This window comes from Oryza glaberrima, chromosome 9 (genome assembly GCF_000147395.1).
Source record: "Oryza glaberrima chromosome 9, OglaRS2, whole genome shotgun sequence".
Classification (NCBI taxonomy): domain Eukaryota; kingdom Viridiplantae; phylum Streptophyta; class Magnoliopsida; order Poales; family Poaceae; genus Oryza; species Oryza glaberrima.
The window spans coordinates 4,059,738-4,081,268 of NC_068334.1; the positions used below are offsets into that span (position 1 = coordinate 4,059,738).

At 45.8% G+C, this 21,531-nt stretch overlaps 1 protein-coding gene across 6 annotated transcripts; it reads right to left on the reverse strand.

Moving 5' to 3' along the window:
* Positions 1-1,116: 1,116 nt before the first annotated feature.
* On the reverse strand, positions 1,117-12,746 carry LOC127784300 (uncharacterized). Of its 6 annotated transcripts, XM_052311510.1 has the most exons (17): positions 12,086-12,746; positions 11,928-11,998; positions 11,675-11,766; positions 11,433-11,588; positions 11,193-11,297; positions 10,428-10,513; positions 8,637-8,808; positions 3,510-3,713; positions 2,600-2,707; positions 2,467-2,502; positions 2,290-2,385; positions 2,119-2,211; positions 1,904-2,014; positions 1,763-1,795; positions 1,620-1,670; positions 1,458-1,535; positions 1,117-1,340 (listed from the first exon to the last, which is right to left on the reverse strand). In XM_052311510.1, exons 7-17 carry the CDS (start codon positions 8,721-8,723, stop codon positions 1,311-1,313), a joined length of 927 nt encoding a protein of 308 aa, XP_052167470.1. In that variant the 5' UTR covers positions 8,724-8,808; positions 10,428-10,513; positions 11,193-11,297; positions 11,433-11,588; positions 11,675-11,766; positions 11,928-11,998; positions 12,086-12,746; the 3' UTR covers positions 1,117-1,310. The 6 variants fall into 6 exon arrangements, with proteins under 6 accessions (XP_052167470.1, XP_052167471.1, XP_052167472.1 ...); XM_052311511.1 differs by lacking the exon at positions 11,675-11,766; XM_052311512.1 differs by lacking the exon at positions 12,086-12,746 and having other exon boundaries at positions 11,928-12,079.
* Positions 12,747-21,531: the final 8,785 nt, after the last annotated feature.

Below are 21,531 nucleotides of genomic sequence, written 5' to 3' on the forward strand. Positions count from 1 at the left end.
GTGTCCATCTGCAAATATCCAAGGTTATGGAGTGTCTTTTTCCAAATCCACGTTTTTGCGGTGTCTCTGGACTAAAACCACACATAATGAGTGTCATATAGTAAAATTTGCCTTAAAAATACAGAGCCTATTTTCTAGAGTGCATCACCATTTTTAGAGCATCAAGTGCCTTTTTTAAAGTATTATCTGAAGTGTCAAGCGCATTTAGAAAAATACGTAAGACTAGGACTATTAAGTTACAGTACATGTGTGACATCTCATGTAGATCTTTATAAATCTACGACATATCGGTCCAGTGACGAATTGTAAAAGTGACCGACAGTTAAATATGTCAAATAGGGAGGGACATGCGTGGCCTCCATGTACACCCAAAGCAGCCACGTTGGCTCAGTTCGTTTCTTCGTGGCAAGCCATTAGCAGTTTGTTTATTTTTTAAAAAAATATATAAAAAAGTTCATTTTGAAAAGATAAGTCGTTTAACCACTTGAAAAAACGTGCTAATGAAGAATGAGCAAGATGCTTCCACTAAAATAAGTATTATTTATGTTCCAGAATTAGTATGTATCATATCCAATCAAAATCCATTATATTTCCGTTTAAAAAAATCCATTATATTTTTTGTTACAAAAGATAATTCAGACTTGTGAACCCTCAATGCATTTAGATTTACACTAAGGGGTACAAATTCATCAAAGCGCAGCACGAAGATTTCGAACCTGCAATGTGCGAATCGAGCGCGTGATGCTAGCCAATCAAGCGACACAAGACTTTAGTTTGTTTTTCATGACTTGTATAAGTTACATATACTTAAACTCGAATTATACTTTGAAAGTTTGCCATACGATTTCAGTGTTTTATATGAGGCACATATAATAAGTACATGTAATTAGTCTTAAATTATACTTGAAAGTTTTTCATCAAAAGAACTGTTGAATGTTGTACTTAAAAAAAATCAAAAACCGAGAAAAAGGGTAGCGTTTCAGCTGTTAATAACTGCTGATAACCCATACAGCCATACATGATAAAACTAGCTTCATGAAGCGTAATCTCATGCCAGATAAAACTAGTAATAAATTGCTTCAAAATATTTTGCTGGCAACTTGTAAAACTAATGAATAGCTTCAAAATAATTTGCTGGCAACTTGCATAAAGCAGCAAAATATTGATACTAAACTTGAGCGTAATGTAGCTACACAGAGTTGTGAACCTATATACAATCACAATTGATCCATGTCGACCACAAAGCACAGAACAGAAAGCTTAGAGGATAGCAAAATGTCTCCCATCTTCCAGATCAACTGATGCCGCAGTCAGCAAATCGAATCACTCCGAGGTTGATCCTGAAAAGGAACACATAATATGCAACAGCTTCAGCCTTATCACACAGCACGCTGCAGGTGTTCTGTATATTCACACGATAAAAAACTGAACAATTATCAATGCAATTAAGAGCATACCTCTGTTATCAGCCCAATTTCTTTTGCAATCTTTATCTTCTTTTTGACGTACTGCTCATAGTACTTTGGTTTTACCCTCTGAAAAATAAAAATGTCTCTCATTTCAGCAAACCATATATTTATTAAAACAGGCATGCAGACAATTGTATACTACTGCAATACCAGCTTTTTCAAGGCCTCTAAAATGAATTCCCGAGCTTCATCCTCAGCAACCTAAAAGCAGATCAACCGAATAATGTAAAGAAAACCATATTGCAACAGAACCAGCTCGCATGTCAAACACAACATATTACAGTATTACTTACTTCCTCAGTGAGGTTAGCGGTGCAGGTATAATACTGAAAGGGGTGCAAAAGGATAACAGCATCAGCATTATGCAACATTAAAACTACAATAGAAGATAAAAGCACATATTTGCAAAGCACCTATGAAGAAAAAACAGTTACCTCCTCTTCAATAAAGGAAGAATCCACCTCCAATGCATATTGCATTCTATGCTGGCGCAAGGGATACTTGTTCAGTTTGTATACTTCATCCAAAGCATCTCTAAAATTCTTCTGAATGCCAGCAAACAAAAAAGAAGCATCAGTAAACATATGCTCCATTCATAAGCACATGGAAGCACCACTAATACTTGTGTAAAGACTAGTGGACTACAGACCTTTTGCTTGGTAATACGTTTCCAAATCTCACAATGCATTTCGTCTACCTCCTTGTACCATGTATTATCAAAGTCCACACCTTTTAAATAGTCCTGAAGCAAAGCAATACAATTTTTAGATGGTAGATATATAACCTAAATTTAGATAAACAAACACACGAGGGATCCTACATAGTAGGCAGTGTAAACTAAACCAACAGGTATCTTAGGAAAGCCAGTTGCGATCTTGAACGCTTGGTAAGCTGCTCTCGAGCTTATTCTTCCCCACTGGAGAACAGAAGAGAGATCAGTAATGCTACAATACATATTAACACCATGTTTTTTTTTTGTGAGGTTATATGTACTTACCAATGGCATCTCAACTTTCATATAAGCATCAAGCCACTGTATCCAGATATGATGTCAGGACAAACTAATTTTAAAACAATGTAGAAACTTTTATATTTGACTAACTTTATTATATTATTCACAGAATACATACCTTAAGTTGCTTTGCTAACTCGTCACAGTAATCAGCATAGTTTTGTTCAATATCATAGCTATGGAAAGCTCCACGGTAATCTTCCCAGTCGTTGTATTCAAAGCAATACTATGTAAAGTAGAGGAGAGGAAACCAATTAAAGTTCACACACTTTTTTTGGAATGGTACACAACAGAAACTATCTTTGAACAGCTTGATGTGAGCTTTATAATGGAAAAACAATTTAACTAAATTTGTTTCAAAGAACAGGAGGAAGAAAAAACAGAAATGGATGCTGGTACTCAACAAATATATCAGAAAAAAAATTGTTCGGCAAAATCAATTAAAGCGATAGGAGGGAATAAAGTCTCGCGAAAATGCAAAGAATGTTTCATTAAGAAAAATAGCATTGGGCACCAGTAAGAGCAGCAGGGCGAGAGAACAATGACCTAGGTTGACAATGGGGACTATACTTGAATCAGTTGAAACGGCCAGTCTTTCACAAACATCGTATGCACTTCAAAGCATATAAAACTGCAAAATGCTCTGTTGAAGGCAATGAAATATCAATACTTAGGACCCATTCGATCTCTTCAAATGAAGGGATATTTTCAACGCATGCGAAACGAGAAAACTCATTAACACATGATTAATTAAGTATTAACTATTATAAAGTTGAAAATGGATTTATTTAATTTTAAAAAAAAACAACTTCTGCATAGAAACTTTTTGTCAAAAACACACCATTTAACAGTTTAGCATGCTAACGGAAAAGGAGGAAGTTGAAGTTTGGAATTGAGAAAAGAAACTGGGCCTTAGTGGAGTAGCAATCTCATCCACAACACATGCACATGTTTTCAAATGACATAAAACCAGATATTCTCTTTACCTGCAGCATATTATACTGTAACTTGAAATGATAAGTACTTACAGGTTCTATAACGGCATTATGTGGAACTAGTCGTTGGTAGTCGTCCAAAGCAGCAATGGTGCAGTAATCAGGGTAGAAGGACCAATCTAAAGTGCCATCACTTTCAAAGCGCAGAAAATATCTCTCCTCCTTAAGAACGTCTGGAGGATAAGACGCCTTCAATATATCATAATCCAGCTGCTCCTTGGGCACTAGTTGTGATAACTACAGTGGCATCAAACACATCCCACGCATGAGATTAAATTAAACATGAATCAGATGAAAGCAGCATATATATACAGATGGTTAGTAAGTAGAACGAATGGCTCATGGACAATGATAATCAGGGTTAACTAGGAGAAGCATGAGTAAGCAACATACACAACTTTATGGCAAGTAACACAATGTATGGCATGGGATTGTTAGTCAAGCTAAGTAGGAGTAGGAACACATATTCAAGGAGATGGCAAGTGACAGCAGAATGCATGAATGACATGGTATATGGTTATTCGTCAAACTAATTAGTAGGAGTGAGAACATAAGCAAGGAGATCGATTGAAGTGAAAACCTTATAGGCTTTGATGCGAAACAAGGCATGGCGCTGACGTAGTTGACGTAACTCTGAAAGATTGAGTTTAACATGAGTATTAACATAAGGTGGATTAAGTGGCAGCTGCTCCATGTAAGCGAGGAACTCATCGCTTGTGATGTCCTCTCCCATGCCCAATTCGCTCAGCTCCTGCATTGCACGGTCGTCGCTTGTGATTTCCTCTCTCATGCCCAATTCGCTCATCTCCTGCATTGCAAGGTCCATTTCTTCTGTCTTGTTTTCTTGGTCATCCATCTGTGCGGGCGAGGAATTAAGAAATGTCTGATTTTGTTTCACATGACAGCCATTGTGTGGCCCCTGGTCGTTCATGTTCTTGTTCTTCTTTATGGCTGTGCGTCTGTGTGTGCGGTGATTGGCAGCAGAATCACCTCCAGCCAAGGGTACTGCCACCTTCTGCTTTGGTGGTGCTATGCCCGTAAGAAATGGCGGCTTCTCTCGCTTTGCCCGTGTGCTGTGATGATCATCCGAGGAGGAAGCGGCACGACTCGACCTGATCAGCTGTTGACTTTTATGCAGGGGCAAATTCGTGTGAGCAGCAGACGTCGTTCTACTTGTGGTGGTAGAAGGAGCTCCAATCTTTTTTTCGCTGATGGTCCAATCAATAGCGAGTTCGTCGCAAATTACCCACTTATTATTACCATGAAACCAAGAAAGATCATCCCAATCCTCAAAACCTTTAACAGGAACGCGAGGACCTCCTGTCCAAAAATCAACTTCATCGGCACAAGGAAGAGAATATTCAGGAGGAGTGCCTGGGGCGGTCCCGACTGGTAGGAGAGGTGGTCGCGAGGGCGTCTTCGGTCGGAGAGGTGGTCGCGGGGGCGTAGGTCTTCCCGCACGGAGACCAGAGTCCCTGGACCTGGAAGGGCCCTCGATCTTCTTCTTCCCCTCAGTCTTCTTCTTCTTCTTCCCGCCGCCGTCCCCTCCTCCACTGGAGGCCGCCGGGACCTGCTTCAGCGGCATCGGAGACCCTTCCTCTCCACTTCCGCTTTGCTTGGTTTGGCCGGTGGGAGGGCGAGATCGAGGTCGAAGATTGAGGGTTTGAGATCGAGGTGGAAGATTGAGGGTTTGTGAATTTGGGAAGGGTATGGTGGTGGTTTGTGTGCGGCGAGGGTTTCCTCCTCTGCCGGGATAGAGACTTCACCTATCCAACCCCACCCCCCCCCCCTTCTCTCTCTCTCTATATATATATATATGTATATATATATGTATATATATATATATATATATATATATATAATAGGCCGCTTGGCAGGCCGGGCTAAGCCCAATTAAGAGTTCTGGACTTCTGGTCGAACACTCTACCCCCGATGAAATAAGTTCACCTTAACTCTCCCGAACATGATTCGTATCTATGAAGGATAATACTGGATATCTCGATCCCTTCAATTGTTAAAACAAGTGTAATTCGATTCTCTCGACGGTTTTAGAGGACGGTTTCACTGATGTGATACTTACGCGGCGATGTTGACCTGATCTTTGTCCCACACGACATTGACATAGAGCTTATGTAGCATTAGAATTAAAAAATATATATGCCGGACTCATCTGTCATTTAAAAAGAAATATGGTAGAACCCACTGACATGTGAGGCCCACATGTCATTCCCTCTCTCCCTTCTTCCTCCTCCCTTCATTTCGCTTATCTCCCTTTCCACATGTAAGAGCATCTCCAACAGAGTGGCTATCCCACTCTTCAAGCTAAAATTTGGTAATTATGGACCAAAAACGAGCTCTAATAGTCTTGCTAAACGGATGGCCAATTCATCTGGCTAGCCAAACTGGCACCCTCAATGGCCAAACTTGACCAATCCAAATTGGCTTGCTAATCGTGGGCCCTACGCGAGATGCTCTCTTCCTCCTCTCTCCTTCCGCACTCTCTTCCTCCCCCATGTGCTCTAGGCACCACTGCCATCGCCTCCAGGTGCCAACACTGACATACGGTGTGCCGCCACCGTCATCGTTTAGGGCGCCATCTGCTGTAGCTGCCGTGGTTGTCGTGTAGCGTCGGCCTTCTCCCATCGTTGTAGCCAAGCCGCCACCGTCGTGGATTCGTCCACGAAACGGCGCCACCGCCACACACTTCCCATCCACATGCTCCCTTGCCTTGAGCAGCCACTGCCACCTCCTCCGCCCCCGCCGAATTCGGCTGTCATGGCGCGGATTTGGGGGTGCGTGACCTCCACCCCCGTGCGGATTTGGCCGGTGGCCGACCCAGGTCGTCGTCGCCAACTTCCCCTGCCCACCGTCGCCAGCCATTGTCACCAGATTCGGCTGGCGCGCAGCCTCTGTCTCCCTGAGCCGAGGCCTAGGCTATGGCTGCCGCCATCGTCGCCATCCGCTGTCGTTATCCGTACAAGGGCTAGGAGAAGATCAGAAGAAGAAGAGGGGAAGAAATGTTGAAGGGAAGATAGAGAGAGAAGGGGTAGCAGAGACTGACATATGGGTCCCAATATCATAGACTATAGGTCCCAATATCATGGACTCAAAATGGAAAGAGTAGATAGAGTCTCTTGGAGTGAGTAATGAGTTTGGCTTGCTAAATCAACTAGATACTAGTAGAGATGGCAACGGGTATGGACCCGACAGGTTTCCACTCCCCGTACCCACACCCATTGAAACTAAATCTGCCCACTAAAAAACCCACACCCGCTCGCGGGTGAGAAATTCCCCCATACCCGCACCCGCACGGGTGATGGGTACCCACACCCGTTGCAACAATTTCAATTGTGCACAACAATAACTCAATAAGGTTATAGGCTGCAATGATATGTACACAGCAAGATTGAAAAACTAAGGCTCAAACAAACCATACAGGATACATACAGCCATCCACATTGCAAAATCAACAGCAAGCCATCTCTACTCATGGTCACGCCCCAGCCGGATCCAGCGACCTACCTCACTGCACCTGCGGCAACGCTCCTGCCGACAGCTGATCGGCGCGCGGCGTCCCTGCCCCCAAGCGGCGACCGACGCGGTGGCTCTCCCGCCCCCAGGAGGGCGGCGTCCCTGGCTCCCTGGACTCTGCCCCAGGCGGCGACCGACGCGGTGGATGTCCGCCCCCACGCTGGCGGCTACCCGCACAGCGGCGCCCCTACTCCATTGGCGCGACCGAGACCGGCTAGCGGCTGGTGCTGCGGCCGTGCGTGCCTGCGCGGTGGCGTGCCGGCGTGTGGCGTGCGCCCGTGCGGTGCGGCCGTGGCTTGGCCGCTTGGGGGATGGGGGCAGTGGAGAAACGGAGACAGGAGGGAGATGAGAGGAGGAGAAGGGGAATAGGGTTTAGAGGAGTGAGGAAAATAGGATTTATATCTAGGGTTTTGATGGTTGTGGGCTTGGGCCATATGCATATTGGGCTAGGCCTACGGGTATTTTCAACCCACGGGTTAATGGGTTCGGGTGACAGGAGAACGTACCCACACCCGTGTACCCGATGGGTGAAGGTTTTGCCCGTTAACGTACCCATGGGTATGATGTTTAGAATGTTTATACACCCTAATAGAGTAAAAACCCAACAGGTTTCCGGTCGCGGGGCCCCGTTGCCATCTCTAGATACTAGGGCGCACCGTTGGCGCGCCGCCTGGAGACAACAAAATTGAAATCATACATAACAAGGTACAAAGAACAGGAAAGGAAGCGCGAAAAAGAGAGGCAAATAGGTAGGAATATTTGATAACAAGCATATATAGATGGTACTATCTAACATATGCAAGGCGGTTCAGTATATATGGTAAGCAGTGAAGCTGCAAAGCTAATTAGCGTAGTTACAGCGGTAGAGCTGGTAAGTGGTTCATCTTGGCAGCGTACAATTTGCCTGCTGCTAGCAAAAGGAAGATCCTAATATAAGTACGATCGTTAACATGCTGCTCATAGAATATCGATAGTTACTTCCACGCGAGTTTCCTTGTAGAAGTGGAAGATACAAACTAATCCAACATATATGTGATTGTGGGCTGTAAAGTTCATCCACCCTTTCTTCAAGTTGCAGCGACCGTCAGTTCAGATGTGGAGGATCAAGTTGGTTGAAATACCACCTGATGCTTGAACCTGAACACTGAGTGTTTTTCTGCCTTCAATGAGGAATACCAATCTTTGATGGTTTTGTCGGCATCCAACTGTTCTCGAATTGGTTTTTTTAAGAATTCAAAAAATCCCAATGGGGTAAAAGAATCGAATCCTAGAATTCCTATTCCAAAATTTTTGGGGCTCTTTCGAAATTTTTCGGGACTCTTAGGTACTATTGCACCTAGTATATCGAATTTTTCTTCATCTTACTATTTACTAACGTATAATCAGATCCTGTTAAAAAAGCATTTGCTCCTTGACAATTTGAAACAAAACTTCAAAGTACTTCAAGGACTTAAACACTCTTTAATAAATGAAAATCAAAGGACTTCAAATTTCGGTTCTATGTATGCTTCTGTAAATTCTCTAGGAAAGTACTGCAATCGAAAGTATACATTAGCGGCTTGTTATATCTAGACAAAGTTTTGTCTGATTATAGATGCATGAAAGAGAAGCGTGGATGCAGGAACTTACAACTCTACCCTGTTTCATGAATGTGTCGTTCATAGTTACGGCATAGAATTTACTTGAGGGTGCTAAGCACCCTCTGATGTATTCCATGTAGGTTTTCAAGTCAGACGTGCTTTTGACATTCTTCGCACAAAAGCACAAAAGCACAAATCCCTGAACGTGCGCCTGTTATTGCCTGAATATAAAAAGGTTTACAAGCTCATATAAGATGTGTGAAAAGAGGGAACCATATTATTAAACAGCAAAGTGTATGTATGCCGATGGCCATGGGTAGTATAGGAGTGTAGATTTTTGCTGCTAATAGAAAGTTTGGTTTTGTTGCTATTAAGAAAAAAGGTATATCCTTGCGGGAGAAGGTCAATAAGCATTTGATACAGATGAATGTGTAAGGGTATGTGCTAAAACAGAATAATAATATTTAGAGTAAATTTCACAAAACTACACATTTTGTAGTCTAAGTTGAAGAAAACCACACACATTGACACTTGGCACTTGAGTACATATATTTTGGTACTGTAGTTTCACAAAACCACACTATCAATGAATGGATTCACCCACGAGATGACGTGGTTGTTTCACCTAGGACGAGGACATGACATCCTATTACCAGCCATCGCACGAAATTAATAGGATGCAACGTCCTCATCCTAGATGGAACAACCGCGTCATCTTACGGGTGAATCCATTCATCGATAGTGTGGTTTTGTGAAACTAAACTGCCAAAATATATGTACTTAAGTGCCAAGTGTCAAAATGTGTGTTGTTTTATGCAACTTGAACCATAAAACATGTAGTTTTGTGAGATTTACTCTAATATTTATGATCTGCCAGTTAAAAATATAAAAAGCCTGCTGGTTGAATGAACCTGAACAGGGACATAATTTTTTTTGGCTACTTTGTTAAGAAATAGCTTTTCTGGAGGTGGTATGCTGAACAATGTTAATTGCAGCTCCCCGTGGGAAAAATTGGTAAGAATGATAATTTCATGTGGCGGAATTACTGTGTTCATGCACTTTCATTCAAGCAGGAGAAAAAACAAGACTAAATGTAAAGCACAATGTAGCTAGCAAATATATAAATGAAAGGTACTTGGATCTATCTGTGTGGAAGAGGACTGGGAAGAGGGTAGGCAGAAGCATTGTTGGTGATTTTATATACCTTAAAGAAGCAAGGAGATCATTACGGTAAAATTTTATCTGCAGTGCTAATGATTATGTAAAGCAAGTATATTAATTCATGGATCGTTGTAAGTAAGCTGTAAGATGCAGTGCTAAAGGGGTTGTAATACTGTACTGTGGATTACTACTATACACCAGTTACATGGCAAGATTTTTAGCCGTAATTTAATAGGAACGTTTAGGAGATTGGCCCTGGATAAGATAGTGCTGCTTTGATTGGAAAGGCAAAGCTTGGAAATAAAAAATATAGTAAAAAATATTTAGATGGTGTGTGTGTGCTGTTGTGCTATCCTGAACCGTGTGGTATCTAGCATTTATGCAGCCTGTATTTAGCAGGGGTTGGCTGTTGACAGCGGCGCGATAGCACCCCTTATACTGAAAGAATAGATCAAATGCTACTCTGTTAGCGGATGATGTTTTGGTGTGCACGAATGTTGCTATCGGTAGATCCATGTTTATTGACGGTAGATCTAAGAGCTTATTAGGCTATCGATGAGGTTGATCATGGATAGGTTTAGGGAGATCATGATCGGCATGCTGGTGAAAGGGAAGGGAGGAGGAACGATGAGGTGAGAAGGGCCATTGGGGGTGGATGGAGCAAGAGGCGACAGTGTACCTGGTGAGATAGGCGTTTATTTGACTTGATCTTCGTTCTCTTTCTGCAAGGCCCCAAATCCCATCTGCCTGGATAATTCCTTTAACCTGGTCAAGAAAGAAGTATAATATTATACAAAGAGGGCTGTAATGGAACTTGGAGGCATATAAATCATAAATTTAATTGTGCAAATCTAAGCCTAGATTCAAAAGATTGCACATCAAGATACAACACAAGGGATTTGTATGAATTTATGTTGATTTTCCAGCCTATTCCATGGTAAATTGTCTGGATAGTTAACCATAACAAGAAATCTGATCTTAACATTTAGGCTAGGTGGTTGGAGATACAGAAAACAGTGGCCATCAAGAAGGTGCTGCAACATAGGTACAAAAAACTGTGAGCCGCGGCCTATGCGCACAATGAATTACCCCAATGTCATCTCTCTAGCACAGGTTAAACGATATATATGACCACTTAGCTTTCTATAGCAGCTAAAGATAGTAAGATTCTGGCATATTTCAAGATAGAAAACTAATAGTGCCCTGTTACTATTGCTTAGATGAAGCTTTAAGGTGCCATATTAATTCTAGAATTTCACTTCCCATTGTGTTTGCCAAATTTCGTTGATTGAATTGCATGTAAAAGTTGGTTATAACCAAACCTTAAGAATGGCCTTTCAGGCAACCAGCTATGTGGTGTTCTAAATATTAGCCAATATTAGCCATTTGGCCAAGATTACATGTATTCATACCGAACCATTAAGCCAAGAAAAATGTAGCTAACCATATTGCTGGGTGCTCACTGCAGAAGCATAAGCAACTCTAGAGAGCTGACTACAAAAGGCTTCCTTGCCCTAGCACATGGAAGATTCTTTTCCATACTGCATAACTGCATCAGCCATCAGGGGGAAAACAATTTAAATCAAAGGCAAAACAATCCTTGGAGGTAAAATTATCAAAGACATTTTTAATCGAATATTACAGCCAAACTTTAACAGTGAAACATAATTGTTTGATTGCTTACCAGCCGCATAGAGCACACTCGGACAATGGATGATCCTTTTCGGCTCCTGCCACGCATCGATCATGCACATATGCTGCAGGTCGAGGAGGCCACCGCTGCAACTGTGATGAATCACCGCACAGACACTTCCTCCTAGTTGACCCTAAACAGCAACAGCTGCAAAAAGAAGACATGAAACATGGAAGAAACATGCAGCAAAGGTGCATCTGCGTTTCTCTAGCCATTCAAGCAAGGATTTACACCTCTAGCAACCGTAACACCACCGGACTACCGCACTGATCCGGCCGCGTAGAGCATCCAAATCCAAATTAATTTGTAGATAAAAATTTCCCACCTGGGAGTTCAGACCATCGATGAATCAACAAGCATATCAAAAAGCATGTTCTAATGGGATACTATACCACCCGACCAACCCCCACCCTCTAGCATCCACAGATCTGAGCTCCCTCCTCCCAAATCCGTCAAACAACCAATGGTACAGCTGAACTTTCATACCTCTCTCGCCGACGATCGTCGTCGTACCACACTTGTATCGCCGAGAGAAGGGCGCCAGCATGGCGGTTGCGCTGGAGGAAGAGGGAGAAGGAGCCATCAACAAGGAGACATTTTTCCATTCAGATCTAGCCCTAAACCAACACAAGGAGTTCTTTCACCTCTACCGGCCGGAAAAACCTTGACTGCCCGACGGCGGCAGCAACAACAGAAACTTTTCACCGCCGAGGCCGACGCCGTCGCCCGATCCGCCGAGGTTGAGCTCCGTGTGGTGCCGCCGAGCTCCTCGTCACATCTGGCGGTCAGATCGACGTCCTCCGACCACGTGAAGTCCAGATCCGGACGCCGGCTGCCGGAGGCGGCGCTCGGCCACGGTGGGGGCCGAGGCGGAGATGGCTGCTCGCCTCGCCGCGTAATAGCTCACTGATCGAGCGCCCTTGCGCTGAAGATGAACGGGGCTAAGCGATCTGCCGAAGCTGTGGGATGTCAAAATGCATCGGTAGGGGAGCGTTCCGCCTTAGAGGGAAGCAACCGCGAAAGCGGGGGTCGACGAAGCGGAAGCGAGAATGTCGGCTTGAGTAACGAAAACATTGGTGAGAATCCAATGCCCCGAAAACCCAAGGTTTCCTCCGCAAGGTTCGTCCACGGAGGGTGAGTCAGGGCCTAAGATCAGGCCGAAAGGCGTAGTCGATGGACAACAGGTCAATATTCCTGTACTACCCCTTGTTGGTACGGAGGGACGGAGGAGGCTAGGTTAGCCGAAAGATGGTTATAGGTTTAAGGACACAAGGTGACCCTGCTTTTTCAGGGTAAGAAGGGGTAGAGAAAATGCGACGGCGACGGCGCTCGGAGACAGCGACGCGGCGGCGGCGGCGGCGGCGGCTGCGGTGGACGCGGCGGAGCAGCGGGAGAGCGGGAGGGAGAGACGTGAGGGAGAAGGAGGAGCGGGCGGCGACGGCGGGTTGGGGGTGTGGGGTAGTGGACGTCGTATTGCAAAAAAGACCCTATATTTTTCAATTTTTACAGCGCAGTCTGTTTTTCCATCCTTCGAATGGAATATTCTCCTTTTATAAGGGCCTAAAATTAAAATATTGCCTCAGAGGTACTGTTCGGTAGGGACCTACTTAGAATTACGAACAAATAGGAGGGTTTTTCCGAAAATAAAAGCCCCGGCACTGTAGGACTGTAGCAAAAATCCGACGTGGCACGGCCCAGCGTCCGTCCCTTCTTCCCCCTAAGGCCTTGTTCGGCAGGTCAGGCACTGATCCAGGCCTGGAATTGATCCAGGCCAGGATTGAATGGATCCAGGTGGAGTCACTGATCCATTCCAGTAGTCACTGATCCAGCCAGGATTGAATCCTACCAGGATTGATCACGTGCCTAACCATTATAGTAGTACTTAACAACAGCAGCAGCAACGTCTCCTCTTGGTAGTCACATATTGACTCAATTTGTTCATCATCTATCATAACATCAATATCATAAAATTTCCTGCTGCTGTTGTTGATCAAACATTAATGTTTCAGTCATCAAAAAAATATGAAATATAATCCTATTCCCAACAAAAAAAAGAAATAAATAGAACAGCTGATTGACTGACTACTCCAGTTACTAACACAATCAAACTCAATAAGGAACAATAGATTATCTTAAATTTTCTCTCAAGCTTTTTTTGCGGGTAGTGCTAAAACTAGAAAAGACAATCTCCATCCTCTCCTAACTTGGCATCAGACTTCTTTTCTCCTAACTTGACAATCTCCATCCTCTGCATTATCAGAGTCTGCTGCCTGAATAGCTTCTGATGTTCCAGTTATCGTCACTTTCCTACACCAGTCAGTAAAATTTGGGATATCAATATGTAGGTACTAGTACTATTTCAGTAAAAACACACCAACATGATCACACTGGAAGACAACCATCAGTTGGGTAAAAATATTAGAGTGTTCTAATCACATTATAATGACCTAGTGGGAAAGACAGACCTGCCTAGGAATGTTAGCATATGCATGCATGAGGCCAGTATCTAGTTACAGGACAAGAATTATAGTCTCCCAATAGTACAACTAAAATATTTTTTTACAATAATATAGTACAACTAAAATAATCCGTATTGATGATTCAATTCCAAGCTAATTGATTCCTTCCTGTTTGGCAGCATTTGTAACTTTTCTGAAGTATTCGGTCTCTGAATATGTAGTAAGCATTCATTTATTCAGGCATAGGATTAGAAACAAGCAATACTTTGATGCAAGGTACTAAGTTTGCAACAATGTTACCTAAAGGCAAAGAATTAATGTGCCAGACAAGTATAATTTCAAATAATTGCTTATTAGTATCAAAGTGCAGATATGAGAAGAACTGGACAGATGGCATCTGTACATGTGAGGCCCCCTAGTTGACAAATGTATGAACAGAATAGCAAAAGAAAAATGTAAAGGTCAGCCTAGTTTCAGAAAATAATTACTTATTATCAAAGCATGATAATATGAAAATAACTGATAGAGGGCATCTCACCATGTGAGTTAGCCTAGTTTTAGAAATGCATTAGCAGAGCAACTTTTTATGAGTAAAGCAATTCTTTGATGCAAGCTATGATAATTGATAACTAATACAGTTACAAATGAGTAGCAGCATCATGAAACTTAAGATAATTTACCCCCTGATAAAAAAGCCAGTGCATTTGTCTCACTGTACATCATCACCAAACTGAAGTTAATTACCCCCGAATAAAAAAAAAGGCAGTGAATTTGTCTCATTATATTCTTCAGACAAAGTATGGCTGTTTGCATATGTGTACAAAATTTACAACAACAAAGCTGTAAATCTACCAGCTGCAGCTGGCCATCCAACCTTTGACAGTTAAGTTACTGTCTTTTACTGAAGCTGAGGCTTTAGCTGAGATGAGATCTCAAGAGATATGGAGTATATATTGTTAGGAATTTCCCCAGCGATCGCTAGCAGGAAACCGGACGAACACAACGCACGCGTACTGTGGCTAAACCTGCAAATTCGCAGAACAGAGGAAACAGAGCAAATTTTGTGCAGCGCTTGACTCAGCTGCTTTTCTATTTACTTCCATATATAAAGGAACGAATACAACGGAAACAACTAACCACCAAGACCACTTCTCATGCCATGCTCTAGCTGCGTCCATCCCCACAACCACACGACGTGATCCGAGCTCCTAGCACAAGACGCGGGCAACGAGCTAAACTCGGATACCCTCATAACAGACTCCACGCGATGGCTATCACACAACACGTGAGCTCATGCGTTTATTTAGGAAAAAGAAACATGCAGATAACTAATCAACTAACTAACCGTGGCACACAAGATTACTGCTAACAAAACTCTCCCTAAGCTTGATGTGCCGATTATACAGGAAACATACCAATTTGTTCCCGCAGCTCCTGAAACTTGATTCGAGAAAGCGGCTTCGTCAGGATATCTGCAAGTTGCCTTCTGTGCCGATGTAACTCGGCATGATTTCCCCATTCTCCACAGCTTCACGAATGAAATGAAATTTTGTTTGAATGTGCTTACTTCGATCGTGAAAAACAGGGTTCTTCATCAGGGCCAGAGCGGATTGGTTGTCCACCCTGAGATCGACGACTTCAGTTGCTGCATTCCTGAGGTCACCGAGGAGCCGGGCAAGCCAAATGCCCTGGCATGCAGCTGTTGTAGCTGCAATATACTCAGATTCACAGGAGGAGAGTGCTACAACTCTCTGTTTTTGAGACTGCCAGCTAACAGGATTTTTGCCGAGAAAGAAAATTACTCCTGTGGTGCTCTTGCGAGTGTCAATGTCTCCAGCCATATCACTGTCACTGTAACCCTGCAGTCCTCCTTCACCTTCCTTCACATAGCGGCACCCAAGATGAATGGTACCAGCAACATACCTTATGATGCGCTTCACTACCGCCAAGTGTTCGTCCGTGGGTTTCTCCATGAAACAACTGACATAACCAACCGAATATGCAAGGTCTGGTCGGGTGTTCACCAGATAGCGCAAGCTTCCCACTAGACTTCTGTATTCTGTCGCATCAACTAGCGATCCTGCACTTTCCTTGCTCAGCTTCAGACGTGGTTCCATCGGTGTTGCACAGGGGTTGCAGCCGGTGAGCCCAGCCTTCTCCACAATACGCGACGCATACGCTGCTTGCTTTAAAGTGATGATTCCAGCTTCTTGATGTACCTCAATCCCAAGATAAAAACTCAAAGGGCCAAGATCACTCATCTTAAATTCAGCCTTCATCTGCTCTTTGAATCCCTTGATCATGCCACTGTCACCCCCGACAATTACCAGATCATCCACATACACACCGACGAGCAGTCGCCCACTGCCATCGCCGCGCGCGTACAGCCCATGCTCCAACGGGCTCTGCTTGAAGCCAAGTTTCTTCAGTGTTCAGTCTAGCTTGGTGTTCCAAGCTCTGGGTGCTTGGCGAAGTCCATACAGCGCCTTATCAAGCCTGTAAACCTTGTTCTCCTGTCCATCGATCTCAAACCCCGGTGGCTGAACAACATACACCTCCTCAATCAGTTCCCCATTGAGGAACGCTGATTTAACGTCCATATGATGCACCATCCAACCTTCCTGCGCAGCGAGAGCGAGCAACAAACGGACAGAATCAAGACGAGCAACAGGAGCGAATACCTCATCAAAGTCAATTCCAGCCCTCTGCACGTAGCCCTTTGCCACCAATCTCGCCTTGTGTTTGACGACAACGCCATGAGCATCTTTCTTCAGCTTATACACCCATTTCAGCCCAATTGGCCGATGTCCCGAAGGCAGATCGACGAGCCTCCAGGTCTTGTTCTCCTCTATCGAAGAGATTTCATCGAGCATTGCCCGACGCCAATCCTCATCGCGTTCAGCTTGAGCGAACGTTGCCGGTTCTTCTCCGCTCACCATCATCAACTCTTCCTGGACCTCACGATTAGCGAGACCTGGCAGCACGGCCGGCCCCAGCACATTGTCCATCGTGCGGAAACAGAGTGGTGCGTCGTCGTGGTCTGCATCAAGATTAGCAGCTGCTCCAGTTGGTGGCGACACAAATTCAACCGCCGGCGCATCGCCATGCACCGAAGGTGTTCGGCCGGCTGTCGGTGAGTCTGATGGCATTCGCGGCGATGATGAAGATCGAGCAGGCGGCTCCCCAGCATCTTGGCGTGTTCCTGACAGCGAGCTAGGATGGTACACCATGGTGTACTCAACGACGAAGTCGGTGTTGAGATCAGCGGCCGCCTCAGCATCCCAGTCCCACTGGGCCGCTTCGTCGAAGACGATGTCGCGGGAGATGTGAACACGCCGAGTAGCCGGATCATAGGCGCGATACGCCTTGGACCCCGGCTCGTAGCCGACAAAGATCATTGGACGACTCCTGTCATCCAGTTTCTTCAGGTTCGGGGTGGTCGTCTTCACGTGTGCCACACACCCAAACGTGCGCAGATGGTGCACGGCCGGCGGAACGCCGTTCCACAGCGCGTACGGGGTCTTGCCGCCGATACTCTTGGACGACGACCTGTTGAGCAGATACACGGCGGTATTTATCACCCCTCCCCAAAACATACCTGGCAGCCCCTTCGCCTTGAGCATACTCCGCGCCGTGCCCACCACGGATTGGTTTCGCCGCTCGACGACGCCGTTTTGTTACGGAGAGTAGGGCGCCGTGAGCTCGCGCCGCATTCCCAGCTCGGCGCAGTACTCGGCGAACTTTTGGCCTGGGTTGGCTTGGGACGAGCTGGGACCCAGGGTCGGGTTGCCAGTTCGGTCTGAATCATCGTAGGCCTTGGGTTAAGGCAGGTTCGTGTGGGTTCACGGCCTTGTTTAATAATATTAAATAGTTCTAGGATCGTGTTTTAAATTTAGCTTTGAGCAACCAAGTGTCTTTAAATGCTGTTTACTGCAAAACCCTAACCCCCCTATATTATAACTCCATTGTACTCATTTGCATTTATTCTGCACTTATGGGTGTGTCTTGTTGAGTACGGTGGTTGTACTCAGTCTTGCTCAATTTTTCCCAAATCCAGAAGAGGAGCCCCTGGATGATGAAGGCTTTGGTGTTTAGCTCGTGCCTGCCGTCAAGCGCCTGTGGTCGTCGCCCTAGTCTTCCGCTGTTTCCCGTTTGTCTTTGTGTGTGCTGGGCCTTCGCCGTCCATGTAATAAATTAACTATATATGCTTCCGCTTGATAAACTCTGAAATGTATCAACTTTTGGTGTACCTTGCCTCCTGGGACAAGGAATAATACACGCACGTAAGGAACGTCCGTTGGGTTATTTCCGGTCATGACAGCAATTGAACCACGCATGACTGCAACAGTAACCAGCTCAGTGCACAGCAATCCGACGTGGCACAGCTCGCTGCTCGCCCAGGCTGCCAACCTTTATGAGTTCCCACTTACAGATGGGGAAGTGCCACGCGCTGTCGGCGAGACTATCCGATGGACGGCGAGCTCAAACTAGGAACAACAGCCATATGCCCATACACAAGCATAAACAGAAGAGGAAGAACGATCACTTCTCTGAGATTGCCATGGGAGAGTGCGCGGGTCGTCGCCATCACCACCGTCTCGCTCTCCCGTCGCCGCATCCGCCGCATCTGCTGCCGCCGCCGTCACCATCATCGTCCTCTTCGCCGACCGCCATCAGCACCGTCTCGCTCTCCCGCCACCGTGTCCGCCTCCTCCGCCGCCGCCACCGTCACCATTATCGTCCTCTCCGCTGACCGCCATCACCACCCTCTCGCTCTCCCACCGCCGCGTCCGCCTCCTCCGCCGCTGCCGCCGTCACCATCTTCGTCCTCTTCGCCGACCGCCGCCGCCTCCGCCTCCGCCTCCTCTCCACCCCCTCCGAATCCCCGTCGGAACGAGCGGGCGGTGGCGGCTAGGGTTTGGGGAGCTGGCGATGGTGGCGGGGACGGGCGACGGCGACGACGACGCGAGGCGACGGGGAAGCCGGAGGCGGCGGCGGGCGTGGCGGCGCGAGGCAGCGGCGGGCGTGGCGGCGACGACGACAGCGGAGGTGGCGACGCGAGGGGTCGTGGAGGCAGCCGTGACGAGGCGAGGTGACGGCGACGGCGACGACGCTAGCGGAGATGGCGACGCGAGGGATGGTAGAGGCGACGGCGCGAGCCGTGCGCTCGGTGGCGGCGACGTGAAGCAGAGGCGGAGGCGGAGGCGGCGCTCGGCGGCGGCAGCGGGGGTGGACGTGGCGGAGCGAGGGGGAGGCGCAAGCGGCGGCAGTCAGTAACGGGGACGGCGCGAGGGGTGGCGGAGCTGGCGGTGCCGGAGAGTGAGAGGGGAGGCTCGGACGGCAACGAATAGGGTCTGGGGCGTCTGCTAGTGGGCGCCATTTTGCGGAAAAAGCCCTACGTTTTCCACTTTTTACATATAGGTCCTTATTCCTGGAATCTCCTCTATTACTACTGTTCTAGAGGGACATATACGCAATTAAATAAAGTCGGAGGGCCTTTTCACAAAATTTCCACCCCGCGCGCACTGTAGAACTGTAGCAAAACGCTGAGGTGGCACCCCTCGCTGCTCGCCCAGACCGCCACCCTTTATGGGTTTCCTAATGGTCCAGCAGACCCCCCAAACTCAGGGTTCAATCGTATTATAGGTTTTAAGTTAGGAAATTGGTAAGAGAAAAAAATCGCTAGAAATCAAGAACCAAGTTCACCTAGGTCACCCGCCGTCAACCATCACAAATTCACCTAATCAAGAAATCAAGAAACCTAATGTGGCTCCCCTCGCGGCCGAGCCGGAGCAGCGCGAGCGCCGCTTCGAGCGCGGCGGCGAGCGGCGCCAGCGCCCGCTCCTCCTCCTCCTCCCCCTCCCCCCTCCGCTCCCAGAGCTCCTCCACGAAGTACCCTAGTGCCAGGGAGAGAAAGGAAGACGTTACCGGCGAGAAGGCAGCGGAGAGCGCGGACGGCGGATGGGAAGAGATCGTTGCCGCCGTCGACGTCGATGCGCCGCCGCGCCGTCTCCTCGCGTCACCAGCCGCACACCGCCGCCTCGCGCCCGGATTGGAGCCGGAGCCCAGAGGGGGGGAGGTGGGGATTGAATCCGGTCCAGGAACAGGGGGAGGGAGGCCAAACCATGCCCATTTCCAATCCGGGCTGGCCTAAACGAACGACGCTTCCGGGCCAGACCAGATTTGGAAACAGGCCACTTCTTTCCGCCCGGAACAAAGGCTGTTCCAGGCCATTCCGGGCCTTACCGAACGAGGCCTAAATCTTCCCCGATTGGGTGGATGGCTATATGGGTGTTTGGAGAGCTTATTTTAGGTAGTCTGTTGGAGATACTTTAAGTGGATCCCATAAATAGGTTTCACATTTTTTTTTAATTCTAATGTCACATAAATGTCACGTCGATACCACGTGAGATGAAGATCAGATCAACATTGTTATGTAGACGTCATGTCATCGAAATCGTCTTTCAAGATCGGTCTTTTTTTTTCCTCTACTAAAAAAATGCCTGTGTGTTGCAACCGGTGAAGTCTATTTTAATCTTATTATTGTTATATAGTTTAGTTAAGATAAAATTCACTGTGGGAGTTCGCTTGTATATATATATATATATATTTAGAAAATCATGAGCTACAGTTAGGAGTCCGATCGTCTCAAGTTAGCATGCAAATTTTTTTAAACAAATTTCTTATATGATTCCTTCTGTATTACCAAAAGTGAACGATCTTAAAAACCGACTTAAATACAAATATGTATTTTCAAAATCAAACAAACTTAAAAACCGACTCATACATTGATGACGTACCAAAATACCGGCAAAAACATCTTCAATTTTATAAGAACTAGAAAAAATACCCGTGCGTTGCAACGGGTAAGGTCTTTTTTTATACAAGGAGCTGAATAATAAATTAAAACATTATGATCGTTATACATTACAATAGAATTAAAAAGTTAATAAAAATTATTCTTTGTTTTTAGGTCGAACCCCTATTTCTTTTCTCCTTTTCAGCCACGGTCTAGTACACTACCTCTCTTTAGTTCAGCTAAAATTCGGCCGAATCTTCCCTTAATCCAAAGGAGGTATACCATACTCCAAACTCGTGATTGGGAATAAATTCTATTTATTGGTATAAACATGTGTGAACCTAGCAGAAACACGATACACTTTGGGTGAAAAAGAAGAAGTATTTTGATCTTCATAAAAACCTCCTAGTAATTTAGCATGTGAGCTTAGTAAAAACTGAACCTAAATTTGATTTACCCAAACAGTACAAAAGCAATGCAGATGAATTAATTTCCCGCTACATGCACAAAGCGAAAATCTGAAAATCTTCTGGTGCACAAAGTTGGGTGGATATAGCAATTCGCCACAAAATCAGCCGGAGGGGTTTAAGGAAAGCCGTACAGTCACAGCCATGCGAGTAGATGGATTGGCCGGCCTCTGCTTTTCCTCTGCAGGCGTGTGCCCATCGCTGTCTTGTACCCAAACAGAACAAAAGCAATGTTGATGAATTAATTTCCCGCTACATGCACGAAGCGAAAATCTGAAAATCTTCTGGTGCACAAGCTTGGGTGGATATAGCAATTCGCCACAAAATCACCACTGTACGGTCACAGCCGTGCGAGTAGATGGATT